Raw genomic sequence first — 26,948 nt, forward strand, 5'->3', positions numbered from 1 at the left:
ATGAAGTCGCTCAAATTCATCATCATCGATGAAATGTCAATGATTGGTGCAAGAATGCTTTACATGAACGAGAGAAGATTGAATGAGATAAACCCTGAGAAAGATGAGCCGTTTGGTGGATTCGTTATCTATTTGCTTGGTGATTTTCGTCAGCTTCCTCTGTTAAAGATACTCCTCTCTACTCGAGTGTTTTTTACAATGTAATGTCCCAACACGGTAGGGACCTTGTTGGGACATCACATAACATTTTTGTTCAGGCCTAACCTGAACATTACGGAATATTACATTACATTCCCATTTGATTCTTTTGAGAAGTTCATTTAACTTAGCAATTCTTATAGACAAAATAGCGCAGATAGTTCCTTCACAGATGTCTTACAACATCTAGCTTCGGGTGATTTCTCTGATACGAATCTGAACATTCTGACAACAAGAAATCGAGCCTATTTATCCAGAGATGAACTTGGTCAGTTCCAAACGGCAGTAGAGCTATATCCAACAAACGAGCAAGTTAAACAAAGCAACGAAAACTACTTGCAGTCGACTGGATGCCCTCTTGCTTATATAGCATCTGAAAACACTCCAGATATTGCCCTGCCTTCGTCCAAAGATGACTCGGCTCTTGGTCTCTCCAAGTATTTGAATCTCTCAGTTAATGCCAGAATCATGCCAAGAGTGAACTTATGGGTGCAAGGAGGTCTCGTCAATGGTTCACTAGGAACTATAAGCTACATTATACATGCTCCTAATGCTCGCCCTCCAGCTCTTCCTCTGTTTATTTTAGTGGAATTCGATAGCTATCAGGGACCTTTCATCTATGGTAATCTGTTTCCAATAATCCCCATAACACGCTCATCGAACGATGGCAATATATTGCCATCTCGTAGACAGTTTCCCTTACCTTAGCATACTCGATGACCATACATAAATCACAGAGATTAACTCTTCCAAAAATCAAAATAGATATAGGGAAAAAAGAGACAGCTATCGGTCTTACCTATGTTACATTGAGTCGAGTGAAAAAAATAACTGACTCAGTATTTTTAAAGAGTTACAATAAAGATCGCTACGAGTCAATCTGTAAGTCCAAGGCCAATAGTGATAGTCAGAATTTCACGAGACGTTGGCATAGTAATTAATTAATGGCTTATTCTGACCTTATATTTATTACCTTTAAATGATCCAATAGAAATCAAATATATTGTTGAGAACGAATGATTCTTTGTTTCTTTTTTCCCTCATAATCTAGAAAATAGAGGTGCGAGCAGCTTCGTTCCGACTACACGCTGATACAGCGTTACTTAACTAGTTAAGTACTGATAATATAAAATGCATTGAATAGGCCCATTTTATTTTTTAAGAAAATATTTAAAGTTATCTAATATATATTTTAGGGTAGCTTAAAATAATCTTAAAATGTTTATCTGTCTGTCTACTTTTGGGCCTTACTGTATAATCTTATTTATAGATATAACTTAATAATTATATCTAAACACATTTTTGTAACTTAAATTTCTAAATTTTATCATCAGTATTATATTTTATATCAGAAATTTGAATCATGTCAGAAAAATCTGTTTCTAATCCGCAAATCATTTGTAATTTGTTTCTTTGTAAGATTTTATGAATAATTCATTAAATATATTAATAAACAGTTGACTAATCAACTATCTTACTCGTTACTTACTTAAACGTCTGTAATAAATAACTAAGAGCGTAAGTAATTTCTTCTTTTCAGTAAAATGAATATTATAATTATATATATATATATGTTTCTAAACTTCAATATATTGGCTGGAAACCATTATAATTTAATATAGGATATACGGTAAAAATAAAGTTGCAAGTTTCCTATTTAATATCATCTTTAAAAAAATTTACGTTAATTCATGGTTTAAATATGTTTAAATTTCTATTTTAAGCAATTAGGACGTACTTTAGGAATTTAAAATTTAGGAAAAATTGGAGAATTTTTAATAGAAAGTTATTAAAGTTAAGAATACAATTTTTTCAATGAATGACATCATGTCTTATTATTATTAGCCCCTATAATTTGTTAAATTTATAAATAATTTATAAGTTATGAATAAAATCAGAATAAAATTAAATGTTAAAATTGCTATTTTAAATAATCTGATTATTAATTATATTCAGAAGTTATAAGAAATAAGATTTTAGTGATGATTACAACTTAAAATTATCAGAAAATGACGTTTATTATCACATTTTATTATTTTTTTATATTATAAACAGTAAGTAAAAATTATTATAAACATTTTATTAATCACATAAATAATATATAACATAGTCTAAATCACAGTAATAATATTATTAGTATTTATTTTAGATATTATTTAACAAATACTATTTGTTCGATGATTAAACTCATTTTTAAATAATTAGATTAAATATTTTCTATGTAAATATTTGAGTCATATTTTATTTTTCAATTAAAAATATATGAAAAAACTAATAAATTAATATTGCTACTTTATTTTTTTGCTTTGTAAATTGATACACAGTATTTAAATGAGTAATATCTTCTAGTGTTACAGGATATACCTGTAGGTCATTCTTATCTGATTTCTTTTTCTTTTAAACTTATTTTTCTTTTTTAATTAAAAATAAAATCTTTAAAAATGTTTCTAAAAGATTTTCAGCAGTTATTTATCTAATATTCTCACAAATTTTTAAATTTATGTGTTGCTTTATTTGCATGTTAAAGATATAAAGAAATTGAATAATGTTATTAATTACAAAAGATATGAAATCTAACTTAATAAAACATTATTACTTAAAAAGTATATTTATATTTATGTCAACACTATAAAACTCATTTACTATAAAATATTCCCGTAGGCACTGACAAAGATCGTGACCTAAATACTACAGATACGACCTTGGTATTCGTGATAAGAAGATAATCTTTCCACAAATTATTCACATTAAGCAATGATGGAGAACAAGTCGGTCGCAATTATTGGTGGAGGTCTCGTAGGTTCTTTAGCGTCTTGTTTTTTGGGTAATCGTGGAATTAAAGTGGATTTATATGAACAAAGGAAGGATATTAGAACTTTGGAACATGTCACAGGGAGAAGTATCAATTTAGCTTTGTCTGTTAGAGGTCGATCCGCTTTGAAAGCTGTGGGATTAGAAGAAGAAATCATCGAAAGACACGCAATTCCTATGTTCGGACGTATGATTCACGATAAAGATGGAAGAAGAAAACCAATTTTCTATGGAAAAAATAATCAATGTATATTTTCGGTCGGTCGCCGTCACTTAAATGAAGTTCTGTTGACAGCGGCCGAAGCACATCCGAATGTAAATATTCACTTCCAGCATAAATTAACGTCATTGGATTTAGATAAAGGTGAGATGATTTTTTCAGTCCCAAATAATTCTGTTTCTTCGAATGCCGATTGGATCATCGGTTGCGACGGTGCTTATTCTGCAGTTCGCAGAAGTATGCTCAAACAACCACTCTTCGACTATAGCCAAGAATATATCTCACATGGATATATGGAACTCACAATTCCACCTAACGAACACGAAGAGTTTGCCATGGAAGTCAATTATTTGCATATTTGGCCTAGAAAGACTTTCATGTTAATTGCATTGCCTAATCAAGACTGTACTTACACGGTTACTCTTTTTATGCCTTTCGGGAGATTTGCAGAGTTATCTACTCCCACGAAACTATTAGATTTCTTCAATAATTATTTCCCAGATGCTGTTAAATTAATTGGCAAAGATAAACTGATTACAGATTACTTTCAAAATAAAGCCTCTCCTCTTGTTACAGTAAAATGTCGGCCATATTATTTTGGTAAAGCTATGCTGATGGGTGACGCCGCTCACGCTATGGTGCCTTTCTATGGACAAGGCATGAATGCAGGATTCGAAGATTGTCTAATTTTTGACGAATTATTAACTAAGCATTCTAATCATTTCGATTTAGCCATTTCGGAATTTTCAGAAAACAGGCAGCCGGATGCAGTTGCTATTTGTGATCTAGCCGTTTATAATTATAAAGAAATGAGAGATTTAGTTAATTCCAAACTATTTATCGCCAGAAAGTATTTGGATAATCTATTAAATGATATATTCCCAGATAAATGGGTACCTCTTTACAGTAGCGTATCATTCACGAGAATGAAATATAGCGAATGCATTAAAAATAAAAAATGGCAAGATAAAATTATTAAGAGAAGTATTTCTATATTCGCCTTGCTCCTATTAGTCTTGTACATATTTTTATTTTAACTGCACAAGAAAATATCTCCGCCAAATTTACATCATTTCGAAAGGTGTTTATGAAATTATCGAAATTAAAAAATTAACATAAAAGTCATATTTAAATTTAATTTTTTACTAACAAGTTTTTCGAATTAGAATTATAGAATTATAGTTTTAAATATATATATACATATATAAGCAGGGCCGGATTTACATAAGGACATTTGGGGCCGGTGCCCAGGGCTTCCACAAAATAAGGGCCCCCACAAAACTGTGTTTAAACATAATTTTTTTTTCCTTTTACTGCGACAGCCTAATCATGAGGGCCACAGGCAAAGAAAACCAAACCCGGAAAAAACCTATGGAACATCGGAAAATTTCGGAAAAAATTTTACATAGGTATTTTTCAATTAATTAAATTAGAATAATTAGTTTTACACAATAAAATATATGTATGTTTACCATAACCTTATTTTTAAATAAAATTTACAACTTTCTAGTTGAAATCTAGTATTTTGTGTAAATTTTCTAAATCATCAAATTTGCCTACTCTTAAAGGGGGGCCCCCACCGAATTTGTGCCCAGGGCCCCTGGATTAGTAAATCCGGCCCTGTATATAAGGTAGAATAATGTATAAATTATGTAAAAAGTGAGTCGTTATGTTCGGTCCTAATATGTTAAATTACTGTGTTCATGTGTTTTATATAAACTAGTTTACTGTTTAAATAATTTTTTGTAATAAAAATTTATTAATATTTTTGATTTTTACTCCGAGAAGTTAATTTAAAACAATTTTTGGAATTGTCGATAAGGATGATGAAGTAATTAAGTAGTTTTACTTATGTACAGTTTAATATAGAGGACGAGGTCATTACAAAAATCTTCTTAGAAAAATAGCTTCAAATTATCATTTATACTTTTCATAATGCTTTTTTTTTACGACTTATCGCAACTTTTATGCCGCTTTAAACTACTTAAAACGAAGTTAAAATATTTTATATATAAACGAAAGTCGCATCAGAATTTTTATGGAGGTCATTTCTGTACTTGATAACCTTCTAAAGTTTTATTTGTGGGGTCGTCGTGAGTAAATGCTTTATTATCATGCTCCTTCGCTGGCTGTTCTTTGGAGACATCTGAATCAAAGAAACAAATAACAAAAATTACATATTTGTAAATTAAATAGAATATTATAGTTTTAATAATTAATAATACAATACAATCTATATATCTAATCAATTTATTTGCTAAAATCTCGTTTACGTTCAATTAATTATCAATTTTACATAGGGTGTAAAGTTTATCAAAAAAAAAAAAAAAGTTTATGTACAATTATCAATAATATATTTACATTAGTTTTAATCTCTTAAATGATTGGTGTAAAAAATAGATTAAATTAATAAACTGGTTTAAAGATAGTACTGTACATTTCGCTGAGCCTTTTAATAAGTTTGTTTTCACGTCTAACTGAGAAGCAGGGCAGGCTTATTTTTTAGGCATTTTAGGCACATGCCTGGGGTAGCAAAATGTAAAAGTATATATATTTTATGATAACTATTTTTTAAATAAAAGATAAATATACTACACGATGGGAAACGGTGTGCTCATACTTAATTAATGGCAAATTCGTTTTAGGTTATGTTAGGTCAGACCGAAGTTGGGGTCTGCTGTCTGGAGTGAAAAATAGGTTAAGGCTGACTCTGCCGAGAATTCGAAATAAGTAATCGTAATGATACAACTAAGAACATAAAAGAAACATTTAAAATAAAATACAACCCAAGCAAACAATCAGAAATTTAAAAGCTGAATGAAAATCTTTTGTTTACTCTCGATTAAAGTATTGTTTTCTAAAAAACAATAAAATAATACTTCAATAACATTAAACAAAAGAACAACATTGGAATAAATCGAAAAGTACAAGAATTGAACAATAAATAATTAGAGAATCTACATGACAGACAAAGATAAATCAGCTGCTCTAGATCAGATAATTATCAATGGATCTAATATTGACATTTAAAAGGAGTTTTGATGATAATCGAGGCAACAGAACGTCAAAACAAAGAGATTACCTTCTCTAAATCAATGGATTTCTTTTGTTAAGATATATCTGTATATAAAGATAAAACATATTTGTGTAAAGATATTTGAACAATATCTATTGTCTACATTAGATTAACTGAATTGACAAAACGAGCATTATTTCTCCACTTGCTTGTGAAGGATTACTATTTGTTTAGATCCACCAATCCAATTAACAATTAAATTACATAATGGTTTGTAAATTTTGATATTATTATCTTCAAGGAATAATAAAAGACTCGTATTTTTATATGAAACTTTATATTTATTTTAAAAATAGATACAAAGTTTAAACAAGCTGCTTGAATCTAGAAACATCTGCGTAAGAAAATGGTAAATCAATTGTGAAGTTGATTTTAGAATGGCTATTTTCAAATGATTATATTTTAAATATTCTTCAATACAACATAATTTATTTAGTTAGGATTATAATAATAATAGCATCCTGACAATTATTTAAAAAAATTATCATTATATAAGAATTTTCATTCTTGTATTGTAATTCGTCAATGATAACTTGATGTCGTTATCCGTTTTAACTTTTGACATCAAATAAAAACAATAAATCTGCAAAAGAAGTGAATTAATTTTTTATTCCTTCTTTCTTAGGAGGATCTCTATCTATGCCCATAATAAGAACGGCTGGGTGGCGAGGAATGAGACCCGAAGTATCTAGGCCAGTCTGCTTATGAAAACTTCCGAGAGAGTCCTAACACAAAGGGGATCCCTAAAGGGGTAACGGGGCAAGATGGAGTATTTGACACGATTTCATAAACGTAAAGAGAAGAAAAAATTAATACTTTGAATTTTTCGTTGAGTGTAGTTGAAATAAACAATTTTCGGCATTCAACGACACACAAAGTTTTTCCCTAGTTTAAAGAGCTATCCCGTCTTTCCCCCAACTTTATTGAAATACATTTCATTGAATACTGTTCCGAAGTGCATTACACTTAACGTATTCTTTTTATTGTGCATTTATTAATTAAATTACAAATTCAGTGTGTTTCAAAGCAATTTAATATAACCAAGAAAGAAAAACCTGACGACAGTTAACACCTGACAGGAAAAGCCTAATTCAACAAAACAATGCTTTAACGCTTGACAGATTTGATAACAACTTGTAACGAAGTCAGATGTTTGTAACGCGTAAAGTCACTTGTAACATTGTGAGGTGTTTTGTTCATTTCTAAAGTAAATAACATTTTCGAGAATCCCCAAAAGATGCGTGTAAGAAACAAAAAAGTTCAAGTTGATAACATTTCCTGCAAATTCAATTTTTTATTGTGCAAGTTGTTTAATTGCATTGTGCTAATTCGCGCTATTTATCGAGGTAACGCTAATGACAGTTCTAATTTTTTAGATGCGACCAATTTTTAAAAGATTTTTATTATTGACTGTCCTAAATCGTTCGTTTTTCTCCCGAATGATTGATTAAGAGAAAACATTTAGGTTTTAATAGATTATGTATAACATCGTTTTCAGATTCCGAAATTAGTTTTGGGAGAAAGCGAATTGGTTTCTTTCAATAAATATTTTCAATATTGTCTTTAAGAGATATCGACATAGAATGGCCCAATGAGTGCTCTATTCTAAATGATTCACCTGTTAGTTTGTGAAATATTGCAAGATAATTGATAACTTCTTGATAGACGAAACGAGTTACACCTGTTTGTAGTAGATGAAATTATTTTCACACTCTCTCTCAACAAATGAGAAGGGACAATTTAATCATTGTCAAGTGATAATGACTTTTCACGACTCACCATAGGCCTGGCCATGTGGCCAAGCCGTTGATGAGTCGCCAACACTATCAGTGTTCAGTGCATGGAGTAATCTATACTTACTAAATGGTCCAGTGATTTTATCCATTCGGCACTGTCGGTGACGAATGGATTGGGCTAATTGGGATTAACAATTGGGCTAATAGGGTTGCAGTCATAGGGAGTCGGCGCTGCCATTTTTATTTTCCACTGAGGAAATTGTCTTTTACACTTTTATTACATTGTAAATGAATTCACTTTTCAATCGTATTGCCAGTATTCTATATAATTTATGCCAGTATTCTGATGCAAAAATAAAAATGCATTTTTTGTTTTAATTATGCAAATGAGCGACTGATACTGTTAGCCAAGGAACTTAAATGCATTAGGACGGCCCTACAATAAAACAGAAATAAAATAAAACAAACATTCAATAAAATTAGAAAAGTACAAATGAACAGATATAGATGGGCGGATGGCAAAGGCAATAAAGATGCAGTCTGTCGCTCTCTGGGTCCTGTCTTTATGTCTGGGTCATAAGAATGTTTCATGGGTACCGGCTCCAATATGTCGGACTCCCACTACCTGCCGGGCTATAATTGTTATAATAAAAAAACTCTTAATGGCCCAGAGTTAGCCGGACGAATGGCCGATGCAGTTAAGTCGTCAACCTACACTCTGGGGGACAAGAGGTTGAATTCCCAGGAAATCCCAGGAACTTTTTGAGAATCTGTCTCGGATGGATTTGATCCTGTTCCTCACCACTCTGTTGCCCATTGTGGGCCTGGCCGAACTCACAGCGTGCCTGAAAAAAGGCCCTCTTAGTGTAATATAATAAATTCTATTAAATACTTTAAAGAATTTATCAAGTAAAAGTCGGTGAAGACATTGCAGCCTCTGGCAGCTATTGTCAGGATCTGAAATCAAACTACAAGAAAAAAAAAATAATAGTACCTTTTTATAAAGAACTTTTGACAACCAATTACCAAATAAATCAAGATATGGTTGATATTAAAATGAATAACAATTCTTTGACAGGTTTGCTTTTACATACGATTTAATTAAATATGCAATCTCCTATAGGAAATCTGAGATTGGATGTATAATATGGAAACCTAGAACTTGACCTGAAGTCTCTTTTATCGAACTTTTTATGATATGGCATCAAAAAGTTTGTTTATTTTAGATAATATATTCTAAATGTTGGTTATTAGAAACCAAGGATCACTATTATGCTCAAAAATAATTGCATCATAAATATATGAAAACTAAAAATATGTAAATATATGATATCATCAGTGACCTAAATAGGATATAAAATGCACGAGAAGTTGAAAAGGGTAATAAGGTAAATAAAATTTTAAAACAATAAATATGTTTTTTCAATTAATAAAACATTTGTTAATTAAATGATAGGCAATTAACAGTTCAAAATTTATTAAGAAAACAACGAAAGTTAATTAAGTTTGTGAAAGGTAATTTCATTGATTTATGAATGAAGTCAATTAATGTAATTTTACTAGAAATTCTTAAAATTAACTTTTTTTTAAAGTATTAATGATCAGAAAAATGATCCATTTTTTTAAAAAACAATGAAAATTCAAAATGCATTATCGTATTTAAAGTTTGACATAGATTGACGTTTCATTTTTTCTTGTTACGAAAGTATTTTCGTTTGTATTATTAATAATAAAAATAAAAATAGAAGTAATATCTATATTAGTACTGTAATTTTATCGAATCGGAAAAAGGAAAAATCTAATTTCCCGTTTGTCATACAGTATTTGTTACCAATATGGAATATCCCGAAGGAAACGATTTTTCCGTTATTCCGGTAATAAAAAAAAAATAGTTAATTATTCATATTGAATTTTATCTTAAAAACACGTATCAGAATTTATTTTTATTTATTAAACATTTTTTCCCCCTATGTTCTAGAAAGTAATGGTTAAACATGCTTATAATTTTCCTAAAACTTTTCTCTTGTTAATAATATGAGCTTCTTTTCGTTGTATATTCTTTCTTGTATGATTACCCATAAAACATTATGTAAAACAATTCTGTATTTATTGGGCTGCAATTTGAAAAAAAATTGTAGACTTATAAATTGCCACCGTCGTCCGTCCGTTTGTCTGTCCTTCCTTAATCTCGAGATACATGAAAGTCGAGACCGGATATGGAAAGCTTAGGGCAGGAAGCCACGATTAACTATACACAAACTTCCGGTTTGTACCAGAAGTCACGTTATTTCATTTCAAATTTTTCCCCTGAAAAGAGTTACATAAACGACTCTATTACTAACAGGAAAAGTGTGATGTACAAGGGCAAGACACTACTAATTTGAGGTGGAGAGCATATATTTTAAATTTAAATAAATTAAAAATATGATTAAAAACTGCAGTCCGGTAAATAATTGCTCGTATTGATAAATAAATTTTTTAAGAGGCACCTCTATATTTATAGAAACTTCTCGTATCCACCTACACATTTCATAAAAGCCTACAAATCTATAATTTTTTAGGAATTTCATTTTGGATAGCAGGCCTACAGAATCGCTTTATTGAAGAAACTTAAAATAAAATAGAACATACCATTAAATTAAATCAAATTTTGATGACATAATGACTATATTGTTATTAGAATCATAATGATAATTTACAATATAATCATGTTAATGTAGGCAGCAAAGTTGTGAGTATGTACTGTAATTATTATGCTATATGCGGGAGTTGTCTCAAAAATAAACAATGACATTAATCATTTCTTCGCGCCCCACTCTATTACCTAATTATATACAAAATATATATGTAATTAGATAATGCAATTTGTATGTATTATATATATTTTTTACATGATTTAAGAATAATTAAAGTGAAACTGAGATGTTTCAAGATAAATTTCTGATAATTATAAGAACAAAATGGTATGTCGTTTATAAACAAATAAGAAGAGATTCAATGCAATTCAATGCGTGACAATCTACATCTACATCTATATCGTCAAAAATATCACTTTTATAAAAAAAATACTGTATATTATTTATTAACTATTTTATGTAATTGTTTGGAAATGTGTTCTTATTTTGCAATTTCCCACTTAAATATTGAAAAAATCAGTAAAATCTCTCTTACCTGTTACATCGATCTTTCTTTCATTAAATACTTTGATGTATACTTTATATAAAATTGCAATCACCACGCAAATGGCCGACATGGAAAATGCATAGAGCCAAGGAAATAATAATACGCTTTTTTGTATCTGAAAAAAATAATAATATTAAATAATTTACGATATTGTTTCCAGAGTTTAACTTCCGATTATTTGCGACTTAATTATTCAATCAGAATCATAAGCACGATTCAGACTATATCACACTTGAAAATAATCATCTGGGAAGTTTATTTCTCGAAATAGGCCTATTTCCACAGAATGAATGCAATGTAACATGAAATATGATATTTTAAAATAATTTATTTTCTTAGTTAATTTTAAAAATATTCTGAATCGTTTATATTCCGTACGGTTCTTTACAAAAAGAATAATTAGAAAGAAAAAATATATACTATATAATATAGCTTTTTACAGATCATGTATAACTTGATACGTGTTAACTATATGTTCCAAAAGTATTAATATTTGATAGTGCACATGGACTTTATGAACACCCTGTATATCATTTTTAATTAGTTTTACTATGTTCTTTGTTGTAAAGATAAGAATATAGCAATCTAAATCAGTTTTTTTTTTAACAAAGTAGAGCAACAGATTTCACGTTGTGAATATAAAACCAAGATTGGTTATTAAGTAATTATTTTATATCAACAATAGATTCCATATAATTATAGTCTATATATCAATAAACATTATATAATTACAGAATCTTAAACTAAAAACACAAAAAGCAATCAAATCAGAGAATAAACTTAATTCATATCCTGAATTATCTAAGCCGAATTAGGGCTGCTATTCAACCCACAAAAACAATGAAGAATATGCATAATATTAAAAAATTTAGATAGATATTGTTATCACCATTTTAAACAATATCTAATATCGTAGAGCGTATATTTTAAAATAATTGAAAAATTCTCTTAATCGTTATAGATTTAACAAATTGTGAAATTATTCTAGTTTACATTGAAAATAACTTTATGAATGATTATTTTCATACAGTTGTCTAAGTGCTGAATTATTGTTTATCACTAAAAGGAAAAAATGAGTTCATTTATCATGGTCTCAAGTAACGTCAAACGCGATAAGATTAATGAATGCTTAACAATTCAATTTAGAATTTTTTAAAACAGTTATCTTCAAAGTAGTATCAATTGTGTTTATATCTATATAAACTCTGTTTCTCCACTACAAAGCGAGAAAGAGATTTTAAATAAATAAAGATTAAGAAATAATTAAGTAAATAGCGTGTTTATCAATCTTACAGTGGGTTTGGGATAGTTTTGATAGCTGTCTGCAAATAGCATAAAACAAGTAAACACAATCGTATATGTTATCATTCTAGCTCCTGTTCATTTTTGATCGGGCAGAAAAGGAACTATCGATAATTTTTCTCCTTGGAGTATAATTGATAATTGTATCTACAGAAATAGCAACTTGTAGCTTTTGAAATTTCGCATGCTATTTTTAAATTTATTAATTCGACTTCCGTGGCGATTCGGAAAGCTCTTTGTGATCATTTGAAGATCCTGCTTGACAATTGACGTGCCACAATCACTGCAAATGGCAGCGTCATTTACAACCTAATTGTCATTTCTTCATCAGCGGTGAAAACTCGTCAATTCTTCACGTACACTTGCAACTCACTGCTGCAAGTGTACGTGCAACTCATAGCGTGAAATTTAAACCAAATAAAAGACTTGTGTTATCAATGTCACTCCTTGAAATTATAATTATTCATTTCATAATATAATTAAATGAATAAATTATGAATAATTATAATAAAAATTTATATTATTATTTGAATAATTATAACTAAAAAACAGAAGTAAATAATGGTATAACGTTTATTACATTATACGTAATAATGTAATAAACGTTAAGTAACGTAATAAACATTATACGTAATAGACGTTTAATTTCTATGTACAGTACATAGCCATAATGTATATTCATGCTTTTACATTACAAATCATCAAATTATTAATTACAATAAAATTTTATTTAATCTGGCATCTACGGGATCTGAATAATACCTGTGTCACGTGTTTAAGTATACAGGTGTTTAAAGTGTCCGGTTGACTTTATAGAATGGGTGTTTATGTATTCGCCTCGAAAAACCATTCAATATGTTAGAAAACTGTTTGGCTACTATATAATCAGCTGAATATGTTATATGCACGACTATTCTTGAGACATAATAAATTAATTTATTTTTATTTTATTTTCAGCTTCTTCGAGTACTTTATAAATATAGGTTATATATATTTAAATTTTTTATACTTGAAAATTATTAGATTTATGATACCTGAAACGGAAACGATAGTGAAATCACAGTTAACGATGTGCCAACATTCTGTACACTGGATTCGATAGCTATAGTTCTTCTGGCGGCTGGTTTTTGATGGAATAACCATGACGACGTGTATCCCAATATAAAGCCGAAAATAGGTAGCAACACTACAGACAAATAAAGAAGCCAAGGAACATCATCGAAAATATTAGGAAAGATGAATACCTCCATAGTCTGACAGATAACAATAATGGCAATACCCGCGTAAGAACCGATCTGAAAAATAAAACACATTAACATTTTTTTAGTTAAATAATTACAAAATTTGAAATCTTTATTACTTTTGTTAAATGAGCTGCCAATTTAGGAAATTTCCAATGTACCAGCAGGCCTAATGCTACGGGTGATGTCACCGAAATCAAAGAAATTGCCATTTTAGCGTATGGGATAACGATATTTCTGGTTGTCAGATTTTTACCATACATCCAGACGTTCAGTGGCATCATGCCCAACGCCAAAAGCGTAGAACAAGCCGTCATAGTAATGCTAAAAGATATAAATAAATAAATTCAAAAAAATATAAGAAATAATTTACATAATAGCATAAAAAATGTACAGTAATTAGAAATGAATTGATGCTATATTCTCAAATATAGATGTTATTCAATTTATAAAAAGGCTTATTTAAATGATTTTTATAATTGATTATTGACAAATGAAAATATTATAAGCACGTATATTAAAGGCTACTTAAATAAAATTTATGTTTTCATATGCTACAGTTAACTCATACTTAATTTTATAACGAATAGATATATTTATTTCATATCACGCTTAGGAAAATGAAAGGATAAAAATAAACTATAACAATAAAAACTTTATTGCCTAATTATTTTTTATTACTCAATTTATTACTGAAATAATAAAAAGTCTTCAACTGATATAAAATGTTTATTAAAAATAATAATAAAATACGAGTGTATTGAACTTTATCTTAATTATCCGTGTTATATTTTCTATCTTAATTTCAGATATTTTAGGAATTTTTTTAAAATTGTCTATTTTTTCAATTATATAAAAGGTTAAATTAATATAATTAGTTAATAATTGCACAGTTTTAAAGATCTGTCTATCATTTCAATATTTTTAAAAAAATAGTATCATAATAACTTTTAAAAATTTTCGTATATTAATTTAATTATTTATTATAGTCTAGTTAATTATTAATTATATATTAATATAGCAAATCAACTAATAATATCTATATATTATTAGTTGATTTGTTGATTAATATATATAGCATTTTACGAATTAATTACAAAATATTGGCAAGAATTGGAGCTTCAATATCAATCGCTATCGTAATTTAACTTATTTCTAAAAATAATCAATTAGTTATATAGAATTTTAATTCAAGAAAAAATAAATAAATTCAATTTAAAAAATTTTAGCATTATTTTATAAGGAAATAATAACTTGAATTTTATTTGTAATACTCGAGAGCATCGTAAATAGCATTTATAGTTTTCCTCTTTGTTTTGCTTATTAGGAACAAATTATCCGGAATATGGTCGGCAATAATAGTAAAGATTTGAAAAGATGTATTCAATATATTAAAAATATTGGCGTATAACATACTTTCCCTCTTCTCAATAAACTGAGCATTCAGGAAAATTTTTCTGATATACTAGACCAGTGATTCTCAACCTTTTTTTTCGTCACGGTACACTTTTAATAATTTAAAAATTTGGCAGCACACACAGTTACTTCGGTAAGTACCACAGGACGTCATAACAGTGATTTTTAAACGCGGTTGGTTATTTAGGTCACATTGTCTAAACGCTTTGGTAACTACCGGCAGTTACCGGTAACACCTGTTACAGTTTCCAAACGCGCCCTAGGAAGGTAGAACCTATTGAACCTACTTGTCTGACGTCGCTTATGTACGGGTATTCGCAGTGGCAGCACATTTCAAAAATCTCGCGCAGTGGTTGAGAATCACTGTACTAGACGATGGATTCCAGTATTGTTCCAGGTAAATAGTAAAGGTTTACTCGGGTGAAATTATAGTGAATGGTATTGTTTATCAGATAACTCAGGTGTGAAGTCAATGATAGAATGAGTGATCCTTCGGGAATATTAAATTTTGTAAACGAATTCATTATCAACCAAAATCATTATTTCCATTTACTGAATAGCTAGGTGAATGCAACTTTTGACTTTCAATAACAGTCAATGAATGTTAAAAAAAAAAAAACAATAACCCAGAATAACTTTTTGTTTTCTTTTTATAATTTCATTTTTAGAATTATGGTTTGATCAAGGTAATACCTGCTTCTAAATAGAAACAAAGCGTTTGAATTTCTCATAGTACATTTATTTTTCGATTAACATTTAAGTGTATTATATTTGTATGAGGAAACAAATTTTATTTATGATTTATGATATTTTATTTATGATATAAATGCTCATAAATGAATCTTTGATAAATACTCATAAATGAAGCGTAACCTTCAAACTGAGAAGTAAAAACCTTAAACTTTTTGATAATATCTAATACGATTTGACATTTTAAAGGCTGAATTTATTTTAATTGTGAAGTTACAACAATTTACAAAGAACAAATTTGTAATAAATGTTTTCTGTTTTCTTTTGATTTATTTAAAAATTTATAATTTTTAAATTATTCTCTTCAAATTTTAATTTATATATTCAATTAATTATAAATATATTTTAATGTTTATTAAATATCAGAAAATCCTTTTAACATAAAATTATTGTAAATTTGTCTGTAGAATTTTTATATTATGATTCTAAATATTTATTCTTTACGTCTTCAATTCTATTATATTTTAATATTTTTGTACGATTGTGAGGATTCTAGAGCAGTTTTCTAAAAAAATTAAATATTTTTATATTAATATTTATATTTTTTTCAATATCGTTTGGCGGCATTTAACTTTATTGTATACATAAAAAATATAAGTAAATAACCTAATAAAAGTTGCAAAATATATATGAATTTTTATAAAATTCATTGCCACTTAAAACCGATATCTTTATCTTTTCAAAGGATTGCAATTCTAGCTGATTACTAAAACAATAAAACATTAATCCCTCTCGTTCGGTCTTAACTAAAACAAATCTAGCAACCAGTTGCGTAGTTTCCAGACAAATGTTAAAACTGTGTGTGACACCATCTGTTATGAGATTTTATTTAAAACTTTATTATATTAATTATTATACAACGACAAAACACTTAATTCTTTTTTTATAAAACTCATCTCTCCGATAAATTTTATAAAAAAATTATAAATGCTAATAACGAGTCCGACCTCACTCGAGATATGACATACGATTCCCCCCCCTCTACCTCTCTACATCCTTGATCTTTAACCACGAAAATTTAATAGCATCAATCCTCCTAGTACACAAAACTCCCTGCAAAATTTCAGAAATCTTTGACAAGACGCACAGGAGTTATTGAGCTTCAGAGTGGGTGAACAGAATCGTTTCTTTTGCATTTCTCAACTTTTCAAGGTTTCCTGATTCAAAAAATGTAAAAATATTAAGAAGAGTAATTTTTTAACCGATCGCCATACTTTCCATTTGTTATACAAGTATATAACTGCCGGGAAAGCAATAGCCATAGCCTAATCGTGACGTAAATATCTCTCAAGGAGGGTTAATGTTACCCTAGGTATACAAAATGGCGGCTCGTCTCTGAATCCAGCATACAGAAGCGAGGAAACAGTGGGGACGCACGTTTTCTAAACCTAACCTATTCTAATAATTTAGTTGCTAATAATTATGATAATTTATTAGAATAGATTAGGTTTAGAAAACGTGCGTCCCCACTGTTTCCTCGCTTCTGTATGCTGGAGTCAGAGACGAGCCGCCATTTTGTATACCTAGGGTAACATTAACCGAAAAGCAATTTATTTTTTCGCACAGAAAATTAATATAACGCAGTAAACATTAATTGAATAAAATTTATATCTTATTATCAAAAAAATCTGACGAATTTCGGCACTAGATTTAATTAGAATTTGTAATAGCGATTGATATTTAGGCTTTAACTATAAATGAATGAATATTCGTGACTAGTTCGAAAAAAGCGACGATGCGAATCTAATACTTAAAAATTAGAAACGAACCTGAGGGAGATGTCACCATCACAAAAGTAGGTAAAAATACTAGATGTTACTCCTCCGGGGGAACATGCCAATAATAGCATACCTGTACCATGGAGAGCGTTTAGACCAAAAGCTTGAATGAGTCCAAAAGCCGATAAAGGTAACAGCACAAACTGACTAACCATCCCAATGACAACACCTATTGGACGTCGAATATGCTGCCATATCTAAAATATTCAAAAAACATTAAAGTTTTACCTTAAGAAAATAAATACGAGAAGTAATTTGGTGTTAACGAAGAGTGAAATTCTTTTATTAATTTATCAAATAATATTTATTATTAAATAACTAAATTTTTATAGACCCGAACTGAATATTAAAAGTTTAGAAAGTTTACGCTGTACAATATATATAGGCCTATATATAAGGAAGTATTAATTAATTATAATTACAAACAATAACTTGTAATTTTCTATACGAAGCGTTATTAATAAATTAGCATCCTAATCTCGGTAATAAATAATAGAAAAACACGAAAAATAATTAAATAATAAATGTAATCAATAAGCGATGTTCGGCTTTTTTGAATGATGAACATCTTGAATCTTAAAAATTTTCGTGAACTTGAAAAATTCACGGAACACTCGCAATTTCCTTCAATTCTTACCTGAAAAAATTTGCATAATATTTTTTGTTACGATGTATAAACGTTAGAGTCTCCAAAAGAAATGATTTTTTAACTCTTTCCACCATTAAGAATGTTTTTTTCATGTCCGTCACGTGCTCGATTAGAAGACGAGATGCGGGGCACATATCCAGGTTAATTCGTTCGTAACAATTTCTGAACCGACTCGATTTCCAATGCAGATATCCTAGACTTAGCGACAAATAAGCTGATGATGTCTTTACCACTTTGCACCCGGAAGCTGATAAATGAGCTTAAAAGGCTGAAGATTGTCCAGAAACCGATCTAACGAGTCAAAGTGATAATGAAAACAGAAAAGGACTCAAAATTCGTGGATTCTTGGCTTCCAAACACTCTATACTTGTGATAATATCCAGTGCAAGAAGTTTTTGGCTATGTTGCAGGATATTTTTATTGAAAATTATTTACCATTTGATACCGTGGAAAGTGAAAATTTAAAATTTTAGTACAATTTCTGAATGGACGTTTAACTTTTCCATCTCGAAAAGAAAAAACAATAACGCTGAGCACAGATAAAGTTTACACTATTGCAAAAGTACTTAAAGGAATATTTAAACAGTACCCACTGCATGTACCTAATAACTTACATCTGGACAGAAATACTCAATACTCAGTCTTACCTGGGACTTACGATTCACTTCATCAGAGATCGTATTGAATGTGACAAAGAAGTTAGATGAATCTCATACTATTGAGTGTTTTAACCGATATTTTTCACGACTGGGAAGTGGCTGGATGGTCGAGCGGTTAAAGATGGTAGGTAACCTTTTGCTATGGGAAACCAGAGGCTTCGAATCCGGTGGTTAATTCGTATATGGCAATGCAACACATGGGCGATGCCTCTTGGAAGATCATGGAAAATTGCCCCTATTTAGGTGTTACTAACGTAAAGAAAACCCGGAAAACTCCGGGTGGCCAACCCGTTGGCTAGGCGCGAACCTACGACCAACTACCAGTGTCCAGTGGTTTTATCTATTCAGCCACTGCTGGGCGGATCGATGGGTCGAAAAACTCCAAGAATTTTTCTGAAGTTGGTTCGTCTAGATACGTCGGGCACCCGCCCCTTACCATCCGGTCCCCCCACTGCGAATTACGCCAAACCCATAACGGAATTGCTAAAAAAAAAGCCAAAATTTTGTGAACGATCGCCTTTCATCCCATTAAATTAATTTCAGGATCCCTCCGTTCATACAAGACAATCCTCATTTCTTCACATACATCGCTGCGGCTATACCACGAAAACGTCAACAGCATAAAAAAACTTACTTCGCCTCGATTATAATAAGTTCAAATCATATTGTAGAAAATTATTATATAATTAACCGTTTTATATTTCAATTATTCACTTTGTATTTCATTATTTTTGTACATTGTTTTTATGGGAACTGGTCACTAATTGTTAAATGGAGAGAGAGTTTTTGTCCTGTCAGACATCGCCTGTAAATACTTAAACATATTACTCAAATAAAATAAATTTTACATAGATATGCATAATAATGAAAAGAGTAAATGCAAATATAAGAATAAATAAATTGTATTTAGATCTTTTTAAATTATATATTTTTATGTTTAAAATATCATTTTTTTTAAAATAGAGCATTAGTAATATTTTAATATCATCAACATTTCTCGTTATAATAATATTATTTTCAGCGAAATAATTACGTTTATATAAAAATATAAATACAGTATATAATTGATTTATTAAATGTAAAATTAAATCATGTAAAATATCATTAAATTGACTATAAAAGTACGAGTTAGATTTTATCTGAATAAAATCCGATTGTTAATGACAAATATTCAAGAAAATGAATTCGATGAGACGAGAAAGATAAATTTATAATTTTATTTCTAAACTATTAAATAATATATTATTATAATTGTTTATTTTTTATGCATGCGCTTAAAACGTTGGTAAATAATTATTTTTTTTTTTCGTATTTTAAATAAAACACGAAGAAAGCATTCATTTGATAATATCCCAAATTAACGTTTTCTTTGTGTCTTTTATTTAAAATTAAATTGAATTTTATTCTGTATTGTCATTTTAATAGCATTATAGAATAATTCTATACACGATATTCAATAATGACCCTTATTGCTACATAGTTATGAATGTACTTAGTATTCTTTACGTACAGATTCAGCCAATAATAATCTCATTGTGAATTTATCATTGTTCTTCTAATAAATCAAAAATAAAATTTGACAATTACATAATTTTATTTTCGTATAAAATTGCTGTTTCGAAAAAATAATCTTCCTTAACAGTAAAAAAATGTTTACTTAACACAAATTTATTAGAAAAATAACGAAGCATTTTTACCTGTTTATTATATGAAAAATATTTTACGATTTTACCTAGAAACCTCTTTCAAATATTTATTTATTATTTTTTTTCGTTTATCAATTTGTATATAATAATTTATTTACTTTGGTGTAATTTCTTTTGAATTTTAACTGCTAAATGCTTTTGAAAAATGTCAATACATTGCATTTTACATCTAAAACATGATGAAGCAAAATCTGTATCGTTCAAAAAGTCGTGTGAGATCACGTAATATTCAAATGTGTAAAGCCATGAATTTATTATTTAAAAGAAATAAAGTTTGATTTTAACGTATTATTTACATTTTTAAATTGAAATTTTTTATTTATTATTTTCAATAAATGCTCGGAGTTAACCGAAATTTCTGAATAAAATGCATTTTATTAAATTATTGCTTTTTTTTTTGAATGATTCAAATATATCGAAACAGACCTAATAAGCTGATAAGGATGAATATACAAAAATACTATAAAATCACGAAAAATAAACGACCTAATGTATGGATGAAGAAATTGCAATATTGAATACACAGATGTCGACAGTAACTTCTTCAAAGGGGGCAAAGTAATATAAGCCCAATATCGTAATTATAGCTTAAATCTGGCTAATTGCTCTATCAGGTAATTTACTATACTACCGAGTTAAGCAGAGAATAGACTTTCCGACACTTTTTAGGGAAAATTATAAGGTTCTAACTTCATTCGATGTCTATTAGAAGGCCCGATCCAGTGAGGCAAATGACTTTAAGACAAGATAAAATTCTCAAAAACATTCGATCCAACAAGACATTGGAATGAGAGAAAAAATAATAATTTAAAATATATATATATATAGAATTCAAAGAATTATATAGTGCAGTATATTATATTCTTGTAATTATAAAATCTCGTATAATTAATTAAGAAAATAGTGTGTAAACTATCGTTTATATATAATATTCCTAAACTGTATGATTACAACTTCAGAAAAATAAATTTTAACACTAATAATGCTAATGGTAACAATCACGATATCGCAAAAACTTGAATTCATTCACGTTACTCTATTAAAAGGTCACGTGATGTCAATGAAAATCCTTAAATTCTAGGTTACAAAACTTGTAACCATTACAGACTGACCTACTGTTTTTGGATGTCACGACAGAAAGTTAAAAGAATCAACACGATTGCAAAAGCCAGTCTCACTGACCTGGATGTGCACTAACTTCCAACTTTCATTATCAACTGAGTCAATATTAATGGACGTGTTTCAAATATTAAATTCATGCTAGAAATAAATGAGAGAGAGAGAGAGAGAAACTAAGATTTTAAACGTTTTTCTTATTTATCGAAGCGGGTTTTGTTCTAATATCAATTATTTGCAATCGCTAAAAATGTCGTAGAATTATTTTATTTATTTATTAAAATATTAAATAATTAAACTAATTTCGTCTGATTCTATTTTGTAATTAGGTCTCAAACGCGTGGGCTATAAAATTACTATATTTTGAAATTTTATATTAAAAACAACTGCATATCAAATTAACGTTTGTTAAATTTTAATATAAAAAATATATTTTTATATTATCTAAAATGTTAATATAAATATAAAATTTCTTGGAAGTAATATTTGAATTATTAATACTTTACAAAATTTTATTTTCGAATATTTTATTGTAATAATTGTAAAAATAATTAAAAGAAAATTTTAAATTTTAGTGTAACTTTTATATCGTTATGTAATACTAATTCAAATATATATAACTCAGAAATAATATAGGTTACAGTATGGTCTTTGTTATAAGCGGGTGTTGCGTGTTAGTAAATACCGTGCTAAACGAAATTCAGCGTAAATCTGTACTCCATTACAAGTGTGACTGCTTAGACACTTGTGCAACCATCTACAATTAACATAAAAACGTCAAAAGCTGGATAAAACGATTAACTATAATATATAATATTTCAATCCTATGTTTTTGAACGTAGAGAGAAAAGTTTTATTATACCATATCGAGTACACTCTTTGATAAAAATATATGAAAATCAGAGTATTCAGGACAGTGAGTATTATTCAATTTGCTGACTTAAGAGTTGGATTCATTGGCGCTAAGAGTGCAAAAACCTAATCATTCGCCCTATAGTCACAGACACATATATACAGTATAATATATACAGGGACCTTCATATAGGTTTCACAAGAATGTCGCGTTATGCGAGATTCGCATTAAATATTAAAAATGGGTTTACGTTCTAAAACGATTTTTTACATATAAATTTTATCTATCGTAAAATTTAACTTTGTAAAATACCATTTTGATCACTCAGGATTGATATGAACTTAATGACTTTAACTAACTTCTCCACACTTATTACCTAATTAAATGCTATTTTCAAGAACGAAACTGAAAAAGAAAATTATAAGCAACTTGCCAAAGGGAATTTCCGGTGTATAAAATTACACAATTGTTGGCACAGAAGAGTATCTTACATTTTTCTAACAAGATTGTCACGAAAAATATAAATCTTTCGCCATTATAGAAAATAGTTTCCACCGTACAGTGTGAAATTTCACAACCTGCATTGGCGAACTATATTATAGAAAGTGACAAAAATTTACTAAGGGTTACACGTATACGCATATTTATGTATAATATTAAATTTTATTTACTCTGTGTACAGGCATTTCATAACAGAAAAAAAAGATAAATAGAAATAGAATGTCCTCGACCTTGTCTTTACAGATTATCCTTAAATCATATTGATAAAACCTAATGTTAAAAAAAAATCGTAATGATCTGCATCCTCATTATTTATATTTCCTTTAATATTTTAAATTAATTATCCCTTCAGGAAACGAAATCTCATCATTTCCTCGATTGCCAACCGATCCTGATACAAATTAATTAAGTATAATTAAGTTAAATACAGTTTCTTTATGGTATTTTTGTTATTTCGGCTAATCTTTATCTCATCAATCATTTGTTAAATAAACCGTCGATGATAACTCTCAAACGTCCATCAGATGTAATTAGAAAAAATTGGCTAGATGAAAAATAGTTTAGACTGGAGTCTATTTCTTAACAGTCATTCACTTAAGATAAACAACGATCATCAATTTTATCTGTTTCGTTATGATTCTCCCGCTTTGAAGTGAATAAACTTTTATTGCCGAAATATAGGAGGAAGACCTACAGCGCGTGTCGAAATTTACTAACGTAGCCTAACCCCTTTTTCAGAAAAAAAAGGCGAAAATGTAGGCCATACGAGGACTCTTAATCCTTCATTAGAGTTGTATTTTGCAATGGAAATCAAATTACCAGTGATGAAATATAGCGTGAATAAAACACATATGCTAATACTGCACGAAGAATCTTATCCGTCATTATCGCTCGGATATCGGTCAAAAACCGAAATTATTTTTAAAAATTAATCCATTTATGTTATTTATACCGATAAAATACTTTATATATATTATATTTATTCATTTCCTTTACTAAATAATATAAAAAGGCACATAAAATTTCCAGAGTGAGATTAAAGCTTACCAACATATAGAAACTAACAATCAATTGGTTGGTAAAATAAAATACCGTATCTAACACATCACGTAAACAGTAAAATCTAGCAGAATGAAAACGATGTAATTAAATCTAAAAATAAATAAAATTTATTTTACTATAAAATATATCATTTAAATTATTAGAAAATGATAAAAGTATGTCTTTTCCCATATTTAAAGGGAAAAACCAAACAGACTGTGATAATTACGTTTCAATTATTTATAAAATATTCCCCAGTTGTCTAAATTTATAACTTCAACGATAATTAAAAAATATTTTAACCGCAAAATAATATGATATAAAAATATATTCATTTTGCGGTTAATATTTTACAATTTTGTTAAAGTTATAAATATATAAACCGCAATTTATTAATGTAACTTGATTAAACATACAAATGAAAATATTTTGCTATTTATATATTTATATATATGCAAATATTACGGGTTTTTCAAGTAAAATAAATACTTCACGTACTAACTTATACAACTTTTAGTTAGTTTTTCTTTAAAAAGTTATTATTTGCTATTTATTTTTCTAGTTTAAAATTCGATCTCGTTTCATCTTATGTAAGTTTACGTAATATATTATACGGTTGGATACTTTTATTAACTTCCTCGCATATTTTTATGTATATAAACTGAAAATAATCGACGTGTATTTTTATATATCAATAACAAAATAGTTAAATACTAAAAAAAACAATGATAAATAAGAAAAGAATAAAATAAAACAACATTAAATCAAAAAATAGACTCAACAAAATAAAAACAGTGAATCAAAAGAAATAAATAATCCAAAAATAATAAAATACATAATGAAATATATTATAAACATTAAAACAAATAAGTTATATAAAACAAAATACATATAACACATAAAAGAAAAATTATAAGTAACCCATAAAAAAAACACAAACAAAGAATAGACAAAAAAATAAACTATAACAAGTAAAAACAAAAGAGTAAGAAAATATAAATAAAAATAAGTTCATTCTTTGCTCTTAATAAATATATAAAAAATAATAAATAAAACAACACAAAAAGACAGAATAAAAAAATAAAGTAAAAAAAAACAAGACAATAAAGAAGAGAAGAATAAAAAAACATAAGAAAATACAATAAGAAAAAGATATAAAAAATTAAAAAAAGATAAAAAAATGAATACACAGAAAAACAAATAAAACATAAAAACTAACATAACAAAACAATTTAATAGAAAAAAAACTACATAATATATAATAATAGAAAAAAAGATACAAAAAAAAAAGTATTAAAATAAATTATATTAAAAAAAAAAGAATATAAATCCTATAATGCACAATAAATAAAAAACTGAAATCAGACAGATAAAAAGAAAGATAAAGTACTCTATATATTATATTTAAAACAATGAAAAACACGTTTTATCATTATCTTTTATAATAAATTAACGCAACTATTAAAAGTTAACAAACATTATCAAAAAGAAATATAACCTATAATCAAAATATTACGGTTGGATACTTTTATTAACTTCCTCGCATATTTTTATGTATATAAACTGAAAATAATCGACGTGTATTTTTATATATCAATAACAAAATAGTTTATGCATTAATTTTAAAAATTTAACAGGTAATTTTAAGAATAAAAAATTCCAATAAACCATAAATAATATGAATGTTTAAAACGCTACTTTTTCAATATTTAGATAAATAAGGAAACAAGGAAATAAGGATAAAAATCATTCATTTATTCTTTAAAAGATAGATTATAATTATCTTAAATGATTGTTGTTTACACGTGACATTTATCTCCATTAGAAAAAAGATCAACTAATTAATCGAATATATAATTCCGGCTTACCTCTTTTACCGTGATATGACACCCCATAGCAAACATGACAGCTACTAATAAAGTAACTAATAAAATATCATGAACAGTTTTGAGAAGAGGTGGCTCCGAAGGATTTTCCTCCCCATTGCTACAGTTACCTGTGCTATTTTCTTGACTGCAATTCATACCTGTTGAGTGTTCCACACCAACTTTTCAATAAATACTCTTTCTAGATATTTTATATGCGCGCGCACCGCAATTAATGCGTCGTCCTACTCTCAATTGCTAGCTTTTAACTTCACCATAATGATAGCAAATAATACTACAACTGTTACTTTTATCATAATAGTATTTATTTACGTTCGCTTTATTTTTATTTGATTGATATCGTGGACGATCTATCTTTGCGCCAAAAAAAATTAAATAAAACTATAAAGTTATAATCCAAATATACGTGCATTTTTTCCTACTCAATTTCTTCGCGTTCGTTATAATTCGAAAATATTTTATAATATATTTTAACGGTAATGAGAAAATAGGTAAGTGAACTATTACTATTGAAAAACTGTACAGTTTACTACGACAGGAAGGTAGGTCACCAGAGAACACTGTTTTTGTTTCTATGAGTATATATTGTTTACCAAGATTCAATTATTGCATTACGGTAGTCTTTGTTTTATGTTAATCTACAAATTTTTAATTTTTATACATGTAATACATTAACTTACGTAATCTTGCTTATTTATCACGCTAAAACATCCTAATTGTGTAATTTTAAATGATTCTGAACGGGCATGTATAAATCGGATTTATTGACAGAGATAGTTAAGGCAATAGTCTACTGCTCTGAGGAACCTGGGATCAAATCTAGGCG

The 26,948-nt window shown here is 28.3% G+C and overlaps 3 protein-coding genes across 3 annotated transcripts; 2 read left to right on the top strand and 1 right to left on the bottom strand.

The window, feature by feature from the left end:
- On the top strand, positions 1-906 carry LOC136983263 (uncharacterized). Its single transcript, XM_067279969.1, has 2 exons — positions 1-200; positions 456-906. The coding sequence occupies exons 1-2, from the start codon at positions 1-3 to the stop codon at positions 904-906; spliced, it is 651 nt and encodes a 216-aa protein (XP_067136070.1).
- A 1,928-nt stretch (positions 907-2,834) lies between these two features.
- Positions 2,835-4,318, top strand: cn (Kynurenine 3-monooxygenase cn). Its single transcript, XM_067279905.1, has one exon. It carries the CDS (start codon positions 2,953-2,955, stop codon positions 4,264-4,266), a length of 1,314 nt encoding a protein of 437 aa, XP_067136006.1. The 5' UTR covers positions 2,835-2,952; the 3' UTR covers positions 4,267-4,318.
- A 754-nt stretch (positions 4,319-5,072) lies between these two features.
- LOC136983258 (ileal sodium/bile acid cotransporter-like) lies at positions 5,073-26,304 on the bottom strand. Its single transcript, XM_067279962.1, has 6 exons — positions 26,105-26,304; positions 17,703-17,908; positions 13,887-14,091; positions 13,561-13,821; positions 11,213-11,339; positions 5,073-5,375 (listed from the first exon to the last, which is right to left on the bottom strand). The coding sequence occupies exons 1-6, from the start codon at positions 26,258-26,260 to the stop codon at positions 5,275-5,277; spliced, it is 1,056 nt and encodes a 351-aa protein (XP_067136063.1). The 5' UTR covers positions 26,261-26,304; the 3' UTR covers positions 5,073-5,274.
- Between the last annotated feature and the right edge of the window lie 644 nt (positions 26,305-26,948).

The sequence above is a fragment of the Centruroides vittatus genome, unplaced genomic scaffold (assembly GCF_030686945.1).
Source record: "Centruroides vittatus isolate TY-2023 unplaced genomic scaffold, ASM3068694v2 contig_879, whole genome shotgun sequence".
Lineage (NCBI taxonomy): Eukaryota > Metazoa > Arthropoda > Arachnida > Scorpiones > Buthidae > Centruroides > Centruroides vittatus.

Excerpts from the sequence above, each read along its gene's own strand:
- LOC136983258 (XM_067279962.1), bottom strand. The coding sequence starts at position 26,260 with ATGAATTGCAGTCAAGAAAATAGCACAGGTAACTGTAGCAATGGGGAG. Across the intron at positions 17,909-26,104 it reads GTCATATCACGGTAAAAGAG|ATATGGCAGCATATTCGACG; the intron begins GTAAGCCGGAAT and ends TGAATATTTTAG. Across the intron at positions 13,822-13,886 it reads TGGCAGCTCATTTAACAAAA|ATCGGTTCTTACGCGGGTAT; the intron begins GTAATAAAGATT and ends TTTATTTTTCAG.
- LOC136983263 (XM_067279969.1), top strand. The coding sequence starts at position 1 with ATGAAGTCGCTCAAATTCATCATCATCGATGAAATGTCAATGATTGGT. Across the intron at positions 201-455 it reads ACTCGAGTGTTTTTTACAAT|AGATGAACTTGGTCAGTTCC; the intron begins GTAATGTCCCAA and ends CTATTTATCCAG.
- cn (XM_067279905.1), top strand. The coding sequence starts at position 2,953 with ATGATGGAGAACAAGTCGGTCGCAATTATTGGTGGAGGTCTCGTAGGT.